General features: G+C 43.3%; 1 protein-coding gene across 7 annotated transcripts in view; it reads right to left on the bottom strand.

Annotated features, from left to right (window-relative positions):
• CUNH10orf53 (chromosome unknown C10orf53 homolog) overlaps positions 1 to 18,639 on the bottom strand; it is a 50,828-nt gene that overhangs the window by 13,961 nt on the left and 18,228 nt on the right. For 4 of the 7 annotated variants that reach the window (XM_021251950.2, XM_087210616.1, XM_021251949.2 and 1 more), the window contains exon 2: positions 9,840 to 9,959. In XM_021251950.2, the coding sequence (XP_021107609.1) occupies positions 9,840 to 9,959 (120 nt within the window). Of the gene's footprint in view, positions 1 to 849; positions 9,212 to 9,238; positions 9,739 to 9,839; positions 9,960 to 18,639 lie in introns of those variants that run through there. The other 3 variants (XM_004874525.3, XM_021251953.2, XM_021251952.2) reach the window with 3 other exon arrangements.

Below are 18,639 nucleotides of genomic sequence, written 5' to 3'. Positions count from 1 at the left end.
CATGAAGTTCTGCAGGAATAGATCACAGTATTGTTGATGATACAAAAATAATCTGGATATTGTCATACGTAGAAAATGTATTAATAACAACAACTGTTCCACTCTGCAATAGCAAAATCAACAACAATAATATTGTCCTAGGCAAACTGGATATTGGCATACCATGAGAATAAATAATATACTTCCTTAACCTTAGAAAAGAGATCTATAATTATAGTATAAACATAGAGACAAACCAAATATTAATGTAAATATCTACTAAATGTAACTACTCTATACTACACCTTCACTAAGAAAAGAATTCAGCAGTGATAACATAAAATTGACCATATAAAGATTAATAAAGTTTAATAGTTATACTAGTAAAGAAATGTGGATGGGAAATGGGAAAATGAAAGAAGAAACATTTGAAAAATAAAATAACAGAAGATGAGATAAAGGATCCTATTAAGGAGTAGAAGGATTTTAATAGAATTAGATAAATGTAACAGAAAATGAACAAGAAAAAGAAGATAAAGGGTCTGAGATGTAGCTCAGTGGCACCGTTCCTGCTTGGCAAGCACAAGGTCCTAAATTCAATCCCCGCTATGAGAAAAAAAAAAAAAAAAAAGAGTTAAAGGCCAGCCTAGATTACATAGTGAGTTCAAGGCCAATCTGATATATATATATATATATATATATATATATATATATATTTATTTATTTATTTTATTTATTTTTTTTTTTTGTACCAGGGCCTGAACTCGGGAACTTGAGCTTGTAAGGTGGGTGGTGGCACCACTGAGCTAAATCCTCAGCAAGGCCAGTCTGAACTACATAGCAAGACTCTGTCGCAAAAAAAAAAAAAAAAAAAAAAAAGAAATTCGATCCCCAGTACAAAAAAAAAGAAGATAAAAGAAAAAATAAGGATACTAAGAAGAAAAACTTAAAAAAGAAAGAAATTTTTAAAAAAAGAAAAAGAAAATTCTCCAAACCCCCAAAAAATAGTGAAGAAGAAAGCTGAAAAAAGAGAAAAAAGTCAATCTGAAAAAGAGAAAACATTCTCTATATTTTTGAATGAGTTGTTTCTTTCCAGAATCCACAGTTTTGGAATCCAGCAAGTCATGGTTCTTTCTGCCAAGCTTTCTGGCCTGTGGGTTTGTGAAGTGTCCTTCTGTTCCACTTGCCCCAGGCTGTGGCAACCATCTAAGTCAAGGCATTTCCTTGCTCGTGTTGATAGATAGTGAAGATAATTAGATCTCTGATCTGTGCTGGATGTATGCAGCAGAGCAAGGTTTCAAGCTGCTCACTGTACTTAATGCCAGTACTTTCAGACCCATCAATTTCTGAGAGCCACACAAGCTGGGCCTGCCTTCTTACCATGGAGGGTGGGGGCCTGTGTCTCTCCTGGCCTGAGCTTAAAGTTCTTACGGGGTCTACTTCTAGTGCTCTTTGTCCACAACTGTCTCCTGTGGCTGTCTCTTACCCAGTCACTGTGGGTAACTGTGAACCCTGAAATGAAGTTGCTGTTTAGCTGTTCTGAGTACCAGTGTTAAATAATCAACCCCTTCCCAAAATGGCACCTGATTAAAAGCTCCTGGATATATAGTGGGTGTTACACTGGATTCATTCTCCAACTGTTGCTTGCTATGTGGAAAGAGTCACTTTGGAGTAAAATTCCACATTATTTTTGCAGTTCACACAGCTATGGGCTCCTCATTTCTCCCTGGAACTCCCAGCCTTGGGAGCTTACCTTGTGCCTGTGGAGTCATGTTCCCCTCCCTGGTAGTTCGGGCAAGCTTCCAGACTGCTTTGTTCTTTTCTCTGCATTGTGGTCCAGTTCTCCAACTTCTGTATAGCTTCTAATTTTCCTTTAAGTTCCTTCCCAATTTCCAGAGATGATCTTCTTTTCTCTTTACCAAGTTATTATTTTCCAGGTATCTGGATTCCAGGTCCCAGAGAAGCTGAATTTTGCTGCTGATTGCTACTCCACCATTTTGCTTATTCCAAGTTTTCACTTTCTTCATAGTGTTCTTTGAAAGACATTTTGATAAATTCCAGTGTATCTATTTTTTTTATTTTGTTACCTGTGCTTTTCGTATCCTCTCTAGGAAACCATTGCCCTATACCAGGTTATAAAGACTTATCCCTTAGGTTTCTTCTAGGAGTTTTATAATTTTGCCTTACAATCATAGGTCTTTCATGAATTTTGAGTAATATCTTTGTATATGGTGTGAGGTAAGGGACCAGCTTCATTCTTTTGCAGGTAACTGTTATAGTAGCAGTGGATCTCTGGATCTTTTGGCAAACTCTGAATTCTCCTAGTCCAAACCATTAATAGCTCTCTGGTCAGCAGGGGTCTGGTTTCTCTGACAGGTAAAACCCAACTGCTTTATTTTTCAAAACATCATTTTTGAATAGGTAATGTAATATATACAAATTTAAATTTAAATATGAATGTTAAATATAGAGAGGATGTGGGCCAGGGATTTAGCTCAGTGGTTCCACCATCTTCCTCGAAAGTGCAAGGTCCCGAGTTTGATCCCTGGTACCAAAAACAAAACAAAACAAAAACAAAAACCAAGTCTCCCTCTCTGGAGTTACCTACTTCTTGTTTCTTGGCATTTTATGCTGATTCAATGTACACTCATTTTATTTGTCACTTTTTTCACAAACTGTGACATAATATGTACACTCTTTTATCCCATGCTTGTTTTACTTAAGGCAATATATCTTGATGATCTTTCCATAACAGTATTCCAAAGGCCTCTTGTGTTTATTTGACTGGATATGTTGGACTTTACTGCATGAATGAACCAGAGTTTATTTAACCTGTTCCTTCTCAGTGGACTTGGGCAGGTTCCAAGCTTTTGTTATTATAAGCCAGGTTGAAAATATTTTTCTGTTCCTATATAAATTTTTGTGTGTAGTTGTATATCTTTAGGGTACATCCCTAAGGGAGAATAATACTGTATCAGAGGACACATACTTTAAAACTTTTGACAAATAATGCCAGATTGCTCTACAGACATTTTATCAATTTATACGTCTTCTGTCAATGAATGAGTGCCTATTTCTACATCCTGACCAACATGGTATGATTACTTTTCTGTATGATTACTTTAGTGTCTCAGTGTCAATTTGCATTGATTTTGTGAATGAAGTTAAATGTCTTTTCCTGTGTTTAAGAATCCTTGATATATCCTTTTTTTGTGAATGGTCTCTTCATTTCCTTTACCTTTTTTCCAGGTTGCCTATTAGTCTTTTTATTGATTTGTGAGTTCTGTGTTGATTAAAGATATGAATTGAAAATGCTTTCCCCACATACATTTTAATTTTTGATCCTATTTGGTTATTTTCTCCTAACACAAAACCATCTTTATTTTTATGGAGATGACTTTATCCATTTATTCTTCTATGCCTTTGGATTTTGAGACATACTTAGAAAGACCTTCTTTATTCAAGTTCATAGAAATTTCATATTTGTGATTTTATTTATTTCATTTAAATGTTTTATCCTTGCAGAATTTATTCTAGGTGAAGGATAGGTATAAATCCAGCATTCCTCCAGAAGCTGTTCAATTTTCCTCACAATGTTTTTAAAATAAGCACTCTTCCCTTTATCATGGGCTCTATTTCTTGCTTTAAAAATTTACTCTATTTGGGGGCTATTATTGCTTGCTTATATTTCAATATAAACTACATTGATTTTGTTTCGCTTTCAAACGGCTCCCTTGGCATTTTTATTGGGATAACCCTAAATTCATAGATTTACTCTGGGAGACTGCTGCATGTGGCGGATCCACCTGTTATATCTAGCAGGACTGGGGGTAGGGGGCATGAGGAGAGGGGAGTCTGAATTGTCTGGAAACGTTTCTGGACCTGGAGCTCTCAGCTGGGCACGAGACAGGCACTGGGCTTCAGTGATGGTCGAGGCCCTCGAATGCACATGGCCGACCTCCAGGCTGCCTCCCACTTACCTCCTTCCCACCAACCTCATTAACAAGAGGTTTGAGCAGCACATATCTCCAACTCCAGGCCCTTTTGTGGCAAGGTTTGTAAATTGAGGATCACATGGGGTTTCTGAATTCTTAACAGGGAGGAGGCAAGCCCTTCCTCTTCTCCCTTGCTCTTTCCAGAAATACATGCCTGCTGGCTGGAACTCCATACTGTCATGGACCACAGGGCTCTGGCTAAGGTGGTACATGGGTGGGACAGTAAGGACTTCTGGGAGGGGTGGTGGTGAGGACTCTGTCACCACACAGGCCTGGCAGCAGTGGACACAGAGAAAGCAGGCTGTGGTTTGCTGTGAGAGAGCATAAAGAAGTTGGGGTGACCAGATTACATGTGTGTAGGGTCAGGTCTAGGTCAATGATAGGACTTAACAGCCATGAAAAACCATATATTTAGGGAAGAATTTGTAGCACAATAGTTATAGCTGTTCAGAAATACACTTGAAGCTTGAAAGTTAATGGAAAAAGGAGCACTTTATACAAAATGGGGTTCTCAAGCCAGTTCCCCCTTTCAAGGTGGGATCACTGCAGAAATAAGGGTCCCCTCCGTTTCATTGGAAGTTGTCTGCAGGTTGAATAGCAGAAGGTCTGTGTCCTCAGGGAGGTGCCATATCTCCCCCAGCTGCCATCCTTTCCTTGGGAAGTGTGGTCCACAACCATGAATCCCAGGGGGATGTACAGGTCTATATTGCTTTTTTGTCTAAAGTAAAAGACCCACCAATGTAAAAGTGGGTCCTAATAAATATGTAAGTATAAAAAGGCAAATAATTTTATATGGAGAACCCAGATGCTACCTGGCTCTTCTTGTTTCAAGGGAAAGATTAGTGATAAACCCCAAATTTGCTCAGAAGTGTCCTAGTGCATGGTGGAAGAACAAACCCACACCTTCTACAGCACCTTTCTCTGGATGGAAGTGGTGGGGTGGTGCACCCTGAGTTTTGCTCCAGGCTCCAAGAAGTCTCCTTGCTCTTGACCTCCTTCCAGCAGGTCCTTGGATCCCACATTTGTTTTCCAGGGGCCCTCGCCTCCACCCTGGGAGCAGATACAGACCTTGTGGAAGAGTAGACTGCACCCTGCAGCTGCAGTTGATGTGTTAGCAAGAGCTGGCTGGAGGCCCAGCACGATTGGGCATGATGTACATGGGTGCTGGCCTCACCCTAACCTATCCCAAGCTTCAGAGACCAGCTCCCCATACCCTACAGAAGTATTTCCAAGCCCTTCCAGCTCCTTGAAATCCAGGCCCAAGAACATGAGGCCCAGAGGGGAGAAAGCTTCTGTTTCACCTGTTAGGGACAGCTCCACTTCCCTTGAGACACGTCCACCTCTGCCTACAGGATGCAGCCTTGCCCTGATGTCCTGGTGCTGACTCTCTCAGAGTGCAGACTGCAGAGTCAGCTGGAGCACACTTTACAGTTGGAGACTCATGGGTCTCATCCCAGACCTTGTCAGATCATAGCAATGGGGCCTAGAATCTGCCGGGTCAGCATCTTCTTGGAGTCAGAAGTTTGGGTCTTAAAATACTCTAGGTTGGGGACATTGGTGCTGCAGTCTGAGCTTCCCAGCCTGTCACATCATGTAAGGAAAGGGGTGGGGGTTACCACCTTTCCTCACTCCTTCAGGTCTCGGCCGGGCTTGTGGTCTTTGATATGCTATGCGCCAGGTGTGGTCCAATTCCTCACCCAGGGCATTCCCCATCAGGAAATGTGACCTGGGCCACTAAACTCTGCCTAAACTGGGCCCTCCCACCCCTGGTCACAGGAACAATGAGGCTTTCTGGGCCTCAGCTTCTCCTGTGTCACTTCAGGGGCCAGCAAACAGTCTTCACTTTCTCATTTGCATAACCAAATAGTTGGGCGGAGTGGTTTCCCTGGAACAGAGGCCTCTGCACACAGCATTGTTTCAGACAGGCACCCATAGGCCTCCCAGGAAGGTGATCATGGAACTTATGGGGAGAGGGACACCCAGAACAAAGGTGTACACTGGAGTGGCCCAAGGCAGTCAGGGACAGGGCTCACCTCCTAGTGGGCCACAGATGTGTCTTTGTTTTCAGTTGTCACTGTGCTTTAAAAGAAATTGGACCCGGGCAGCACCGCACATGCTTGGCAAACAAGTGCAAGGTCCTGAGTTTGATCATTGGTCCAAAAAAAGAAAAATTGGACCAAGACTTTAAAGTCAAAAGTTTGTGGGGTGGGGAGTGTAGTTGAGTGATAAAACGCAGGTCTAGCATGCATGAGGTCCTGGCCTCAACCTCTGGCACCCCAAAAAAGTGAAAATAGAAGTCCAGATTTCCATACTTTCTGGAAAAATCCAGAAGACTGATAGCACTGGCCCTGCCTCCTCCTCACAGCAACGGTGGCTCTGGAGCTGAATGGTGGCTGCCCCTGTGAGCCCAGCATGTGCTCAGGACCCTGAGGCAGCATCCATAGTACCCTGTGTAGTCTGCCCATCATCCTCTGACACTTGCTCAGCACCTTCTGCCAGCTGCGGTCTTAGGGAGCATGATTAGGGCTCCCATTATGCCCTGGTGAATGTGCTCTTTCATGATCCCTTTAGATGTCCAGACAGCTCAGGAAGCGCCTCTCTCTGTGCCCTGCTCTGTGGCCTGGCATTTTCCCCTCTTTCACCTGGGCTTGGCCACCTGGTGTGCTTCTCCTGGAAACTTGGCACCCACAGCTTCTGTGCATGCTGTCACCTGAACCGTTCCTTTCCTGTAACCCTGTTCTGCCCACACAGCCAGAAGCAGAGGGGGTAGCTTCCCACTACACTACCAGAAGCAGGGCCCAGGGAGTGGCTTCTGCCACCGAGGGCACCAGAGTCCCTTCAGGGTCCTCCCTCTGCTCCAGCCCCTGTGCTGAAATGTCCCTGCAGCTCACCTGGGAAACTGAGTTTGAGCACAGTTCCCATGTATATAGCCTCATCACAGGATTGTTTGTTAAGGTTTTAGAGGATAACCCTAACAGGTACTGGATGTAGTGAGCCATCCACAGGGTTGGGTACAGTCAAGCAGCCCTCCCCACAGGCTGGTCCCATGTAGTTTGAACATCCCGGCTACCAGGATGGTGAGCCAATAAATCTCTCATCTTCACATATTCTCAGTGTCAGGCATCAGATGAGATCAAGCTGTGGGGCCACCTCCGTCTTCTGTACCCCACCCACCTCTCCAACCCCACTTCCCAGAGGTGACTTTGGGACTTGTTCCAGCAACTCAGGCTCAGCCACCATTTGCCTCTGATCTAAATTGAAGCCCAGAGCCCTAGAAACAGGCATCTACCAGAAACCTTTTATTACAAATTCATTGCTGTCTCGCCTTACCCACCCTTAGGTTCTGGTCACGGAGGGGAGGAGGGGCACAAAGACACAAAGGCAGCCCAGGTCGGAGACACTGGAGGAAAGCAAGGGGCTGCAGAGGTTGCAAGGCCCCTTGGGAGAAGCTGGGATCCACATCCTGAAGGATAACATTGCCACTCCCAGCAATGCTGCAGGCTGGAAGGCTTAGTTCTCAGCAGAAAAGGTGTTGCACAGGAGGAAGAAGTTTCCTGATTCAAGACATGAAGCTTAGACAGCCAGCAAATGTTCAGTCACAGAGGAAGCAGCTCAACACAAAATGCTAAGTTTAAAAAGGTAAAAGATTGTGCACAGATACTGTGATCCCAAGTGGGTGAGGTCTCTGCATATCCACCTCTTTATGAACACTCAGACATAAACAGAAGAAACCCAAAGTGAAATACATAAAAGTCCACTAAACTTGTCCTTTATCATCACCTGTATTTTTCCTTTGTTCTTTAATGAAACTGCATTTCTCTTGTACCAGCATGTTTACACTGAAACAAAGCTGGAATGCTATGACCAAAGTAAGTGAAGCTGGTCTTTGATGAAAGGGACCAAATCCTGAGTCATTAGAGACATGTGAAAACTAACAACAGACACAGAAGGAAGAACTTTTTGGAGCCTCCATTTCTCCATAAAGAGCCGATTAAATGTTTCCAAAGAGTTTTAAGTGACTCATAATATTGGGTTAAAATCCTTCTATTTCATCACAAGTGAGAAAGGGCATGTGCAGTGGCTTCTTGGGGTTCCTGCTGGACCTTGGAGTTTGGGGTGCAGAAGGGTTGAGGCTGCCTGGGCAGCAGGCAGGATGGCCCCCCAGGTGGATCCCCAGGTGGCATGGCTCCCAGGCAGCTATGCAAGCCCTGCCCTTTCAGCAGGGCTCCCCACCTCTGTGGGGTGGTGGAATCCATCTGTCTTCTCCAAGGAATGAGGCCTCCTGAGGATGACCTCATCTTCACCGTCATCAGATCCCTATCTCCCCTCTTTGCACTGTAGTTCAGAATGCAGACTACAGTTTGGTACATAGGACCTGGTAGTAAAAAGAACGTTATTCCAACCTGACTGATTTTACTTGATCACAGCTAAACTCCCCTTTACCCAGGGCTGTGTCCTTCTCCAAAGTGACAGGGTCACTTCCTGCTTCTGCTCAGGACTTTCTGCTCTCCTCAGAGCCTCCTATTGGACTGGCTAATGAAAAAGAAGGCAGACGCTTTTCTTTCTTTTTGGTACCGGGGATTGAACTCAGGACCCTGTGCTTAAGAGGCAGGTGGCGGAACCATCGAGCTAAATCCCTGGCCCACTTCTCTTATTTTAAATGAGGGTAACTGGAGGTTTGATTACAGCGAATTTCATATTAACAATTTTAAGTATTTATTCTAGTGGCAACAAGAAATTATCTGTAGGAATAGCCAAGCATCTAAGTACCATACTGACACTGACTTTTGGTTCAGACTTTAAAGGCCTCACTTTCCACCCCACCCCAACTGCTCTTTAATTTCACCCGTTCCTAGCTCTTTGCTCACTATAGAATGGGATTTTGAATGCTTCTGGCAACTAGGTGTTATTAGTAAGGCACAGTGCTTTGTTATTAGATTGCATTTTATTATTTCCTTAAGCTCAATGTATACCTGATATTGGAGACTCTCCCTGTGGGTTGAGGTTGAAAGACGCTGCAGATGATGTGGTTTTATTATTTTGGGGGCCTCTGTGCAGCCAGATGGGAATCCAGGCTGTGCGGCAGCCCGGTTTTGCCTCCTCCTGACTGGGACAGCCCAGGGTCCCTGCACCAGGGGCAATGATGATCATCTGCGTCTGTCCCGCCAGAGATCAGTAGGCATTTAACACAGATTTCCTAGCCTCTTCGCACAGTGGGTCTAGTTTACCATCACCTCCTAGGGAAATAGACAGAACTATTTCTGTACAATTTGATGTTTTATTAGATCCACCTAGGGCTTCCATCAGGGGTACATTTCCCAAGGCCCCAGGCATGTACAATGTTAGCCAGCCTCAAGTGGGTTGCACAGCTTTTCTTTCTGAGCATAGGGAGGCAGGTGGGAGCTGGGCCAAAAGCCCCCAGGGCACAGGAACCCCTAGAACACTGCAGATAATGCCACACAGGGTGCGCACATGACTCTAAAGGTCTCGGCAAGTCCAGACCAAACAAGCTAGTGGAACAAAAGTCACATTGAAAGCAGATAATAATAAAACACACATTATTAAAGTGCAGAAAAACAATTATCATCAAATTCCATCATCTATTTGAAGTCAGGGCTTAACTTCATTTTCTTTCCTCGTCTATTTCCAGAGTCTGGGAAGAGGTCAGAGTGACAAGGGCTCTGTTGTGTGTGGTTTCAGATCTCCTCTGTGGGCCACAGTATGGGGCTTCTGGTATGAAGGGGGAACTCAGAAAGAAATCCAGCTTGACACAGGCAAGACACATTGACCATTTGAACTAGAAGTGGGGGGCTTCTTGGAGGAGGCAAAAGGCTAACCAGAAAGATCATGCAAGAGAAGACTTACCGAACTCCAAGTCTGTAATAGTGCACTGGAAGACAACATCTTCATTCACCATGAGCTCCACAACATTCCACTCTTCTATCTTCTCTAGGACGACCTTGTGTCCACCTTTGGCCAACACAGCTGAAAAATGGAGAGGGAGGCGGTGACATGGGGACAGACCCAACTAACCTGATGCATAGGTGTTCTGGACACAGCAGCCTGGGTGCTTTGCAGACCTTGCTGGCTGTAGTGTCACCATCTGGTGGGACTCCCTGGTGCTGGCCCCCATGTGCCCTCCTCCACTTCACGGGGAAGCACAACTAGATGCCTGCACAACTTGGGTCAGGGTTGGGAATTACCCCAGGTTCATAGGATCTGCTCAACAGTGACCTTTCTTTAGGAAGAATGACTAGGCTGCCACCGGCTTAATCTTATGGCGACCATGTGTGGGGACTCAGGGACTAGGAAATTTCTTGCCCTGTTGGTAGAAATATAATTGGTAGCCCTTCTGAAGAACAATTATTAGGAAAAAACCTAAAACCTCAAAAAACAATTCTAGTGTTTGGCCCAGGAAATTACACTTAAAAGAAAGCCCCATAAGGAAAAAAAAAGTCAGAAATACCAGCAGATTTTTGCAACAAGATGTGCTTCTATATTATTAGAATATCAAAATTCTATGTACAACTTAAAATAAGAAGAGGATGGTCAAGTAAACAGTGGTGTGTTCCCACGATGAGATTTTATTTGGACATGAAAAAATGTTTACGAAGCTGAGAACACGCCTGTAATCCCAGAACTTGGGAGGGAGGCTGAGGCAGGAGGATCTCTGTGAGTTTGAGGCCAGCCTGGGATACATAGTGAGTTCAAGGCCAGCCTGAAGTGCATACTGAAACTGTCAAACAAAAACAAAAACAAAGAGGGCCAGGGATTTAGCTCAGTGGCCTGCCTTGAAAGCACAAGGTCCCGAGTTCAATCCCTGGTACAAAAACAAACAAACAAACATACTAAAAACTAAAAATATTTTTAAACTTTTGAAATAGCAAGAATAATATATACAAAAAACCAGAATACAAGTATGTATAATACATATTAAAATATGTATCCAATATTAATTAAAATATATGTAAGAAAGAAAAATGCTCTGTAGTTATGTCTCTGTGGTGAGATTATATGAAACATTTTTTCTCTTTATTCTTTTAGCATTTTTCTAGATTGTCCAAAATCATCAGGAAAAAAGTTCTTTTAAAAGGCAAGTGGTCTAACTTTTTCTTCTCCCCTGTGGAACCTCCAGTTTGGTTACGGATTCTGTCCAATGGCTCCTTTCTTCCTTAGAGATTGGCAGGCCGTGGTGCCCCGCCCCCCCAGCCTGAGGGTCTGTTTCCTCCAGGGAGCTCTTCCTGATTTTCCTGGGCCATTCATCCTACACATGGGCCGTGGATTGGACTGCTGAATCACTGTTCTCAGCATCTGCAAAGGCTGATGATGACTTCAGTGGGATGGAAATGAAATCAGGCAGGGGACATGTTTTTTAAAGTCTGAGCGTTTCAATCAGTCTTGGGTGGAGAAAAGCAGACACTGATGTCAGTTAATTGCATTTAATTACAGAGACAATTGCTGTTTCAAAACGTTGGTGTGTCCACTTCTTCGTCTTTCAATCAGTTCAAGAACCTCCATCCCCGACTGTGAGCGTTTTAATTGCGTGATTTTAATTTCATTTCTGGAAAGAAAGTTCTGAAAGACCCAGCAAGTGTCTCCATTAACACCACAGCGCTCCGTGGGCACCCAGTGGTGGCCCTAATTGACCTGCGTCAGTGTGTCTCTCTGAAGACACCTGCGTTGTTTTCTTTGGCATATTTATGTTATTGTGTCCTTCCTAAGTGTCTCATTCTTAAACACCTTCAAAGAAGGTGCTGGACTTGGACTGATGACTTGTTTCCATGAAGCAGTTGCTGGGGGCAGGGTGGGGGGACAGCAGCTACTCAGAGGGACATGCACAGCAGTTGGGAGCACAGACTTCTGGGTCACAGGTCCCCTGCGGGGCTCCAGGACAGAGCAGGTAAAGGTGGGGAGGCAGAACTTGGTCTCCATGACCAGCTTTACACTGTCTGAAGACACTTCCAGGGTGAAGATTTCCATCTGTCAAGAAGAAATCAGGACCAAACACCTTCTCCATCCCCCATATTACAGCCCCATCTTGGGGGGTCAGGGGAAGCTTCTCTGCCATCAACATCCAGGCCAACCCTAACTGTTCTGGGTTTGGAGCTTGTTTTAGGGGGGCAGGGTCACTCTTCCAAGGCATAGTATAGTTAAGAAACAGGACCCACCAAATAACTCACCCTATGGAGTTGGTGGTGGTGGCAGTGGGGTCTCCCTTGTCCATGAGTGACTGAAGCCCAGGGAAAGACATCCTTTTAGGGGGCCAGCTCTCTCTAGTCCACCTTCTGGGGCTGCCAGGCACAGGCTATCCTGGTCCCTGTGGGCCTGCACCTTCCTCCCTGACCACAGTGCCATTGTGCCCTCTCCCAGGTGCTCAGAGTTAATTCAGCTCCCTGGATAAAAAAACTCAGGACGATGCTGCGCGTCACCATGGATCTGTGGACCTATGTGACCCAAGTCTGATTTGTTCCCTTCCCATCGGTCCAGGATGTACTGAGCCCGGCTGTGGTGTGGCCAGCGAGGCTTAGGGGATCAAAACAGCAGCATTCCCGGAGTTCCCGCAGCTCAGCCAAATACCACCGCTCCAGTGGGTCACCCGGTCTCCAGGAGCTGCTGTGGGGCTGGCTATTCAAAGAAAGGTCAGACAGACACACTCCCGAGACAAAGCATGGGCAAAGACAGCGCTAAACCCGGCATCAATCAGCCCGAAGCTGTAAAGCCGCCCACAGAGTGCCTGCCTCTTTGAAGTGGCACCTCGTTCTTCAAGAGGGATCTGGACAGAGTGAGGGGACACGGAAAAGGCTCTGTCCTCTCAGTGCTGGCGGAACTGTACACCATCTGTGGGGATTTAAATGCTGCTCAGCAGGAAGTAAAGATGCGGAGACAGACAGGTCCTATCCCTCCCTCAGCACAGATATGACACCAAAGACCATGAATGATGCAGATGTGCCTGAGCTAAGCAAACAAATTCTGTGTTAAAGGGTCTGCCCAGGTCCCTCCAGCTCAAGTATAGCATACAAGGCCCAACCACCACCTGGCAGTTACCTAGGACTTAGTGCTAAGCTTCAGTTCAGTTTCATCAGCATTTAGGCCAGAGGAAGACATTTTTGCTGAACTACTCTAATACATGGATAATAAAGAACAAAATTTGCAGATTGCTCAAGGTTTGGGAAGTTCGGAACAGAGCAGGTGTGTTTCCAAAGATGCGCAGCTCCCAGCAGTGGTGAAGGACTATGATTTTTCACAGTGACACAGTGTTTGGATGAAATTCTGCAGCCGAGGGCCTGCTAATCGATCTGCTTGTTGTGGTGTGAACTGTGGTCTGCAGTGGGGTATGGGGTGGGGGACAGGGAGGGGCGCATGTGCTTTATGCTTTGCTGCTGCTAAGCCCCGGTCCCTGTCACTGCCCAGGGAACCTTGACGGTGGTGTTGGATGAATCATCATGTGTGACACAGAGCTTACTTTACACATCAGTCATCTGCTGGCACCTCACTGTCCATAAGTCCCCTTCAGCCACAAAACATGCTCCCCTGGGGGATGGACAGCCTGCATGCACCCCCAGGCTCAGCTCCAAAACTGCTGTACCTCCTGACAAATGTGCCCCGCCACATCCAGAAAGCCCACATGTTCAGGGGCTCACTCAATTTTCCCGGCCCTCTCTGACCAATTTCTCCTGTCTCCCTTCTTGAAAATGCTTTTGTTGGAAAAAATAAAGCAATACAAAACTTTTTTTTCTTTTGAGACAGGGTCTTGCAATGTAGTTCAGGCTGGCCTTCAACTCACTATATATCCCAGGCTGGCCTTTGAATTCATGGCAATGCTCCTGCCTCACCCTTCTGATTATAGGTGTTCGCCACCATATCTGCCCAGAAAAAACTTTTTTATCTCTAAAATTTTATGAGATTATAAGTGTAATATAGATTCATGATTTTTTAAAGAAAACTTTATAGGAAAAGGACAAAATTTTTTTTTTCTAGCCTTCCCTTCACGCCCTCCACCCTTCCCTATTTACAAAGACTTTATTTCCATTTCTCATCATTTTTTCCTTTCCCTTCTTTCCTTTCCCCTGTGCCTCCTACTACCCCTACCCCTTTGGACCTTTTATTCCTATTTTACATTATTGATTATTCATTCTAATCATTGGTACATTTTACGTATACAATATAATGACATTCATCATTGGAAATTTGCACCTTTACATAGTCTCTCGTGGTTCTTGTTTTTCACCTTTGCCCAGCCCTCCCTTCAAACCCTCCAGCCCTCCCTATTTACAAAGATTTTGTTCCTATTTTTCCATTTTCTCATATTAATCCCATTCCCTTCTATCCTTTCCCTTAGCCCTCCCACTTCCTTCCCCTTGGCCCCTTTTCTTCCTATTTCACATGACCTATTATACATTTAGTCCTTATTTACACTTTCAGTTTCTCACACCAGAGCAACTATTCGGTATTTACACATCTGTGTCCTATTTAATTCACTTAAGAGTATTGCCTCAATGTGCATCCACTTAGCTATAAATGTCTCTAATTTCTCATTTTTGATGGCTGAGTAGTACTCCATTTTATAAAAAAACCCACATTTTCTTTATCCAGTCTCCAGTTGATGGGCATTTGGGCTGTTTCCAAGTTTTAGCTATTACAAACTGTGCTGCTATGAACATGGGTGCACATATATCACTGTGGTATGATTCTTTTAATTCTTTGGGGAAGATCCCCAGCAGTGGAATAGCGGGGTCAAATGGGATTTCCAGTCCTAGTTCTTTGAGGTATCTCCATACTGATTTCCACAGTGCTTGCACCAGTCTACACTCCCACCAGCAGTGGAGCAGGGTTCCTCTTTCCCCACAGCCCCGCCAGCATTTGTTATTGGTTGATTTCATGACAGCAGCCATTCTTTCTGGAGTGAAGTGGAATCTCAGCATTGTTTTCATTTGCATCTCTCCAATGACCAGTGACGTTGAACATTTTTTCATGTATTTATTTGCTATTTCTACTTCTTTGTGTGAGAAATGTCTGTTCATTTCAGATGCCCATTTTTGGATTGGGTCTTTAAATTTGGGAGGTCTGATCTTTTTAAGTTCTTTATAGATTCGAGATAGTAGACCTTTGTCTGAGGAAGAGCAGGTGAAGATTTTTTCCCACATTGTGGATTGTCTCTTCACACTGCTGGTGGTTTCTCTTGCTGTGCAGAAGCCTTTTAATGAGAAGAGATCCCACTTGTTGATTGTTTGTGCTAGTTCATGGGCAACTGAGGTTTTGTTCATAAAATCTTTTCCTACACCAATGTCTTCAAGGGTTCTACCTAACCTCTGTTCCAACTGGTTCAGAGTTTCTATTTTAATATTTAGATCTTTAATCCATTTTGATTTTAGTTTAGTACATGGCGAGAGATATAGGTCTAGTTTGAATCTTTGGCAAGTTGAAGCCCAATTTTTCCAGCACCATTTATTAAAGAGGCTATCTTTCCTCCAGTGAGGGTGTTTGACTCCTTTGTCAAAGATGAGATGGCTGAGTGTGTCTGGCATTGTTTCTGCATCTTCTAATCTGTTCCACTGGTCCTCAAGCCTGTTTCTTTGCCAGTCCCATGCTGTTTTTATCACAGTAGCTTTGTAGTAGAGTTGCAGGTTGGGGAGTGTGATACCCCCTGCCATGTCTCTGTTACCTAGAATTGCTTTTGCTATTCTGGGTCTCTTCTTGCTCCAAATGAATTTTTGGATTGTTTTCTCGAGGTCTATGAAGTATGCTTCTGGGATCTCAATTGGAATTGCATTAAATCTATATAGCAGTTTTGGAAGTATGGCCATTTTCACTACATTAATCCTTCCTACCCAGGAGCAGGGGATGTCTGTCCATTTTCTGATATCATCTTCAATCTCTCTTTTCAGAGTGCCATAGTTTTCAGAGACGTGTCTTTAATTTCTTTCGTTAGGATGATTCCTAGGTATTTCAGTTTTTTGGATGCTATTGTGAAAGGAATTATTTGCCCTATTTCTCTCTCAGTGAGTCTGTCATTCATGTAGAGGAAAGCTATTGATTTTTGTGTGTTGACCTTGTAACCAGCTACTTGACTGAATTTGGTTATTAAGTCTAGAAGACTTTTGGTGGAGTTCTTGGGGTCTTCTATATAGAGTATCATGTCATCTGCAAATAATGACAATTTGACTTCTTCATTTCCTATCTTTATTCCTTTTATTTCTTTCTCTTGTCTGATTGGCGTGGCTAATGTTTCCAGAACTATATTGAACAAGAGTGGTGATAGTGGACATCCTTGTCTTGTTCCTGATTTTACTGTGAAGGATTTCAGTTTTTGACCATTTAGTATGATATTGGCTGTTGGTTTTTCATAGATGGCTTTTATCAGTTTGAGGTAGAGACCATCTATTCCAATTTTTTGTACGGTTTTTATCATAAATGCATGTTGGATTTTGTCAAATGCTTTTTCTGCATCTATGGAGATAATCATATGATTTTTGTCCTTGGCTCTATTGATATAGTGTATTACATTAATTGATTTTCGTATATTGAACCATCCCTGCATCCCTGGGATGAATCCCACTTGATCAGGGTGTATGATCTTCTTGATGACCTTCTGCATTCTGTTTGCCAGTATCTTATTAAGGATTTTTGCATCTATGTTCATTAGTGAGATTGGCCTATAGTTCTCTCTTTCAGTTGGGTCTTTCTCTGCTTAGGGGATCTAGATGATGCTTGCTTCCAGGAATGAATTTGGGAGTATTGCTTCCCTTTCAATTTCATTGAAGAGTTTAAACAGTAGCGGCAGCAGTTCCTCTCTAAATGTCTTGTAGAATTCAGCAGTGAAGCCATCAGGGCCCGGGCTTTTCTTAGGTGATAAGTTTTTAATTATGTTTTCAATTTCATTGGTTGATATTGGGTTGTTCAGAATTTTTAGGTCTTCTTCATTCAACTTTGGTAATTCATATGTATCTAGGAATCTGTCCATTTCTTCTGTGTTGTCCATCTTATTGGCGTATAGGTTCTGGAAGTAGGTATTGATGATCATCTGGATTTCTGCTGGGTCTGTTGTCATTTCACCCTTTTCATTCCTAATTGCATAGATTTGGGCCTTTTCTTTCCTTTTTCTGACAAGCTTGACTAAAGGTTTATCAATTTTGTTGATTCTTTCAAAGAACCAACTCTTGGCTTCACTGATTTTTTGTATCATTCTCTTAGTCTCCATTGCATTGATTTCTCCTCTGATCTTTATAATTTCTTCCCTTGTATGAGCTTTGGGGTTGTCCCACTCTTCTTTTTCTAGAAGCTTGAGGTGCAGCATCAGGTTGTTTAATTGGGCTCGTTCTGTTTTCCTAATATGTGTATTCACTGCTATGAATTTTCCTCGTAAGACTGCTTTCATTGTGTCCCATAGATTCTGATATGTTGTATTGTCATTGTCATTTAATTGAAGGAACTGTCTGAGTTCTTCTTTAATTTCCTCTGTGACCCATTGGTTATTCAGAAGTGTGTTGTTCAATTTCCAAGTGCTTATGAAATTTTTTGAGTTTCTTTTGCTATGTATCTCCAATTTCATGGCACTATGGTCTGATAATATACAGGGGATAACTTCAATTCCTTTGCACTTACTTAAACATGTTCTATGTGTGAGTATGTGGTCTATTTTGGAGAATGACCCATGTGCAGCTGAGAAGAATGTGTATTCTGATTTTGTGGGGTGGAAGACTCTCTAAACATCTGTTAAGTTCATTTGTTCAAGAGTCCGATTGAGTTCTAGTATTTCAGTACTTATTTTTAGTCTAGTTGATCTATCTATTTGTGACAGTGGGGTGTTGAGGTCCCCCACTACAACTGTATTAGTGCATATATGGCTTTTCATGTCCATTAGTTTCCTTTTGAATTAAGTGTGTTTCTTGTCTGCAGCATATTGTTGGATTTTGCTTCTTGACCCATTCTGCCAGTCTATTTCTTTTGATTGGTGAATTGAGACCATTAACGTTGATGGTTATAACTGAAACCTATTGACTTGTCATTGCCATGACTTTTTCTTTTTGTTGGTTTCTCCCCCTTTACATTTAATTTCTTGTCATGCCAGATGGGTTCATTCTGCTTTGCTTCCTGGGGTTGTGATCCTCAAGGTCTGCTCCTAGGCTATTGTGTAAAATTCTTTGGAGTGGTGGTTTGGTATTCACGGAGTTCGTAAGGTGCTCTTTGTCATGAAAGTATCTTATTTCTCCATCCATTTTGAAAGATAGTTTTGCAGGGTACATCAATCTGGGTTGGAGGCTGTTTTCTTTTAGGGCTTGGAATATGTCACTCCAAGCTCTTCTTGCCTTGATGGTTTGTGTTGAGAAGTCTGCTGTCATTCTGATGGGCTTGCCTTTGTATGTGATTTGTTTCTTTTCTCTGACTGCTTGGAGAACTTTGTTCTTCTGTTGTGTTTCTGGAATCTTAACAATTATATGCCTATGTGTAGATTTTTTTTGATCAAGGCTATTTGGAGTCCTATATGCCTCACTTATCTGTATGTCAAGCTCTTTTGCCCTGCTTGGGAAGTTTTCTACCATTATTTCTCTGAAGAGATTTTTTTATGTCATCTGCACTCTCTCCTGTTTCTTCATTGAGCCCAATCAGTCTTATGTTATTCTTTTTTGCATCATCTAGCAGCTGCTGGATTGATTTCTCATGTTTC

This window comes from Heterocephalus glaber, unplaced genomic scaffold, assembly GCF_053883595.1.
Source record: "Heterocephalus glaber isolate CG9 unplaced genomic scaffold, H.glaber_assembly_v1.0 deba00001150, whole genome shotgun sequence".
Taxonomy (NCBI): domain Eukaryota; kingdom Metazoa; phylum Chordata; class Mammalia; order Rodentia; family Bathyergidae; genus Heterocephalus; species Heterocephalus glaber.
The sequence above is the reverse complement of the archived record's forward strand: the minus strand, read 5'-3'. Positions and strand labels throughout refer to the sequence as shown.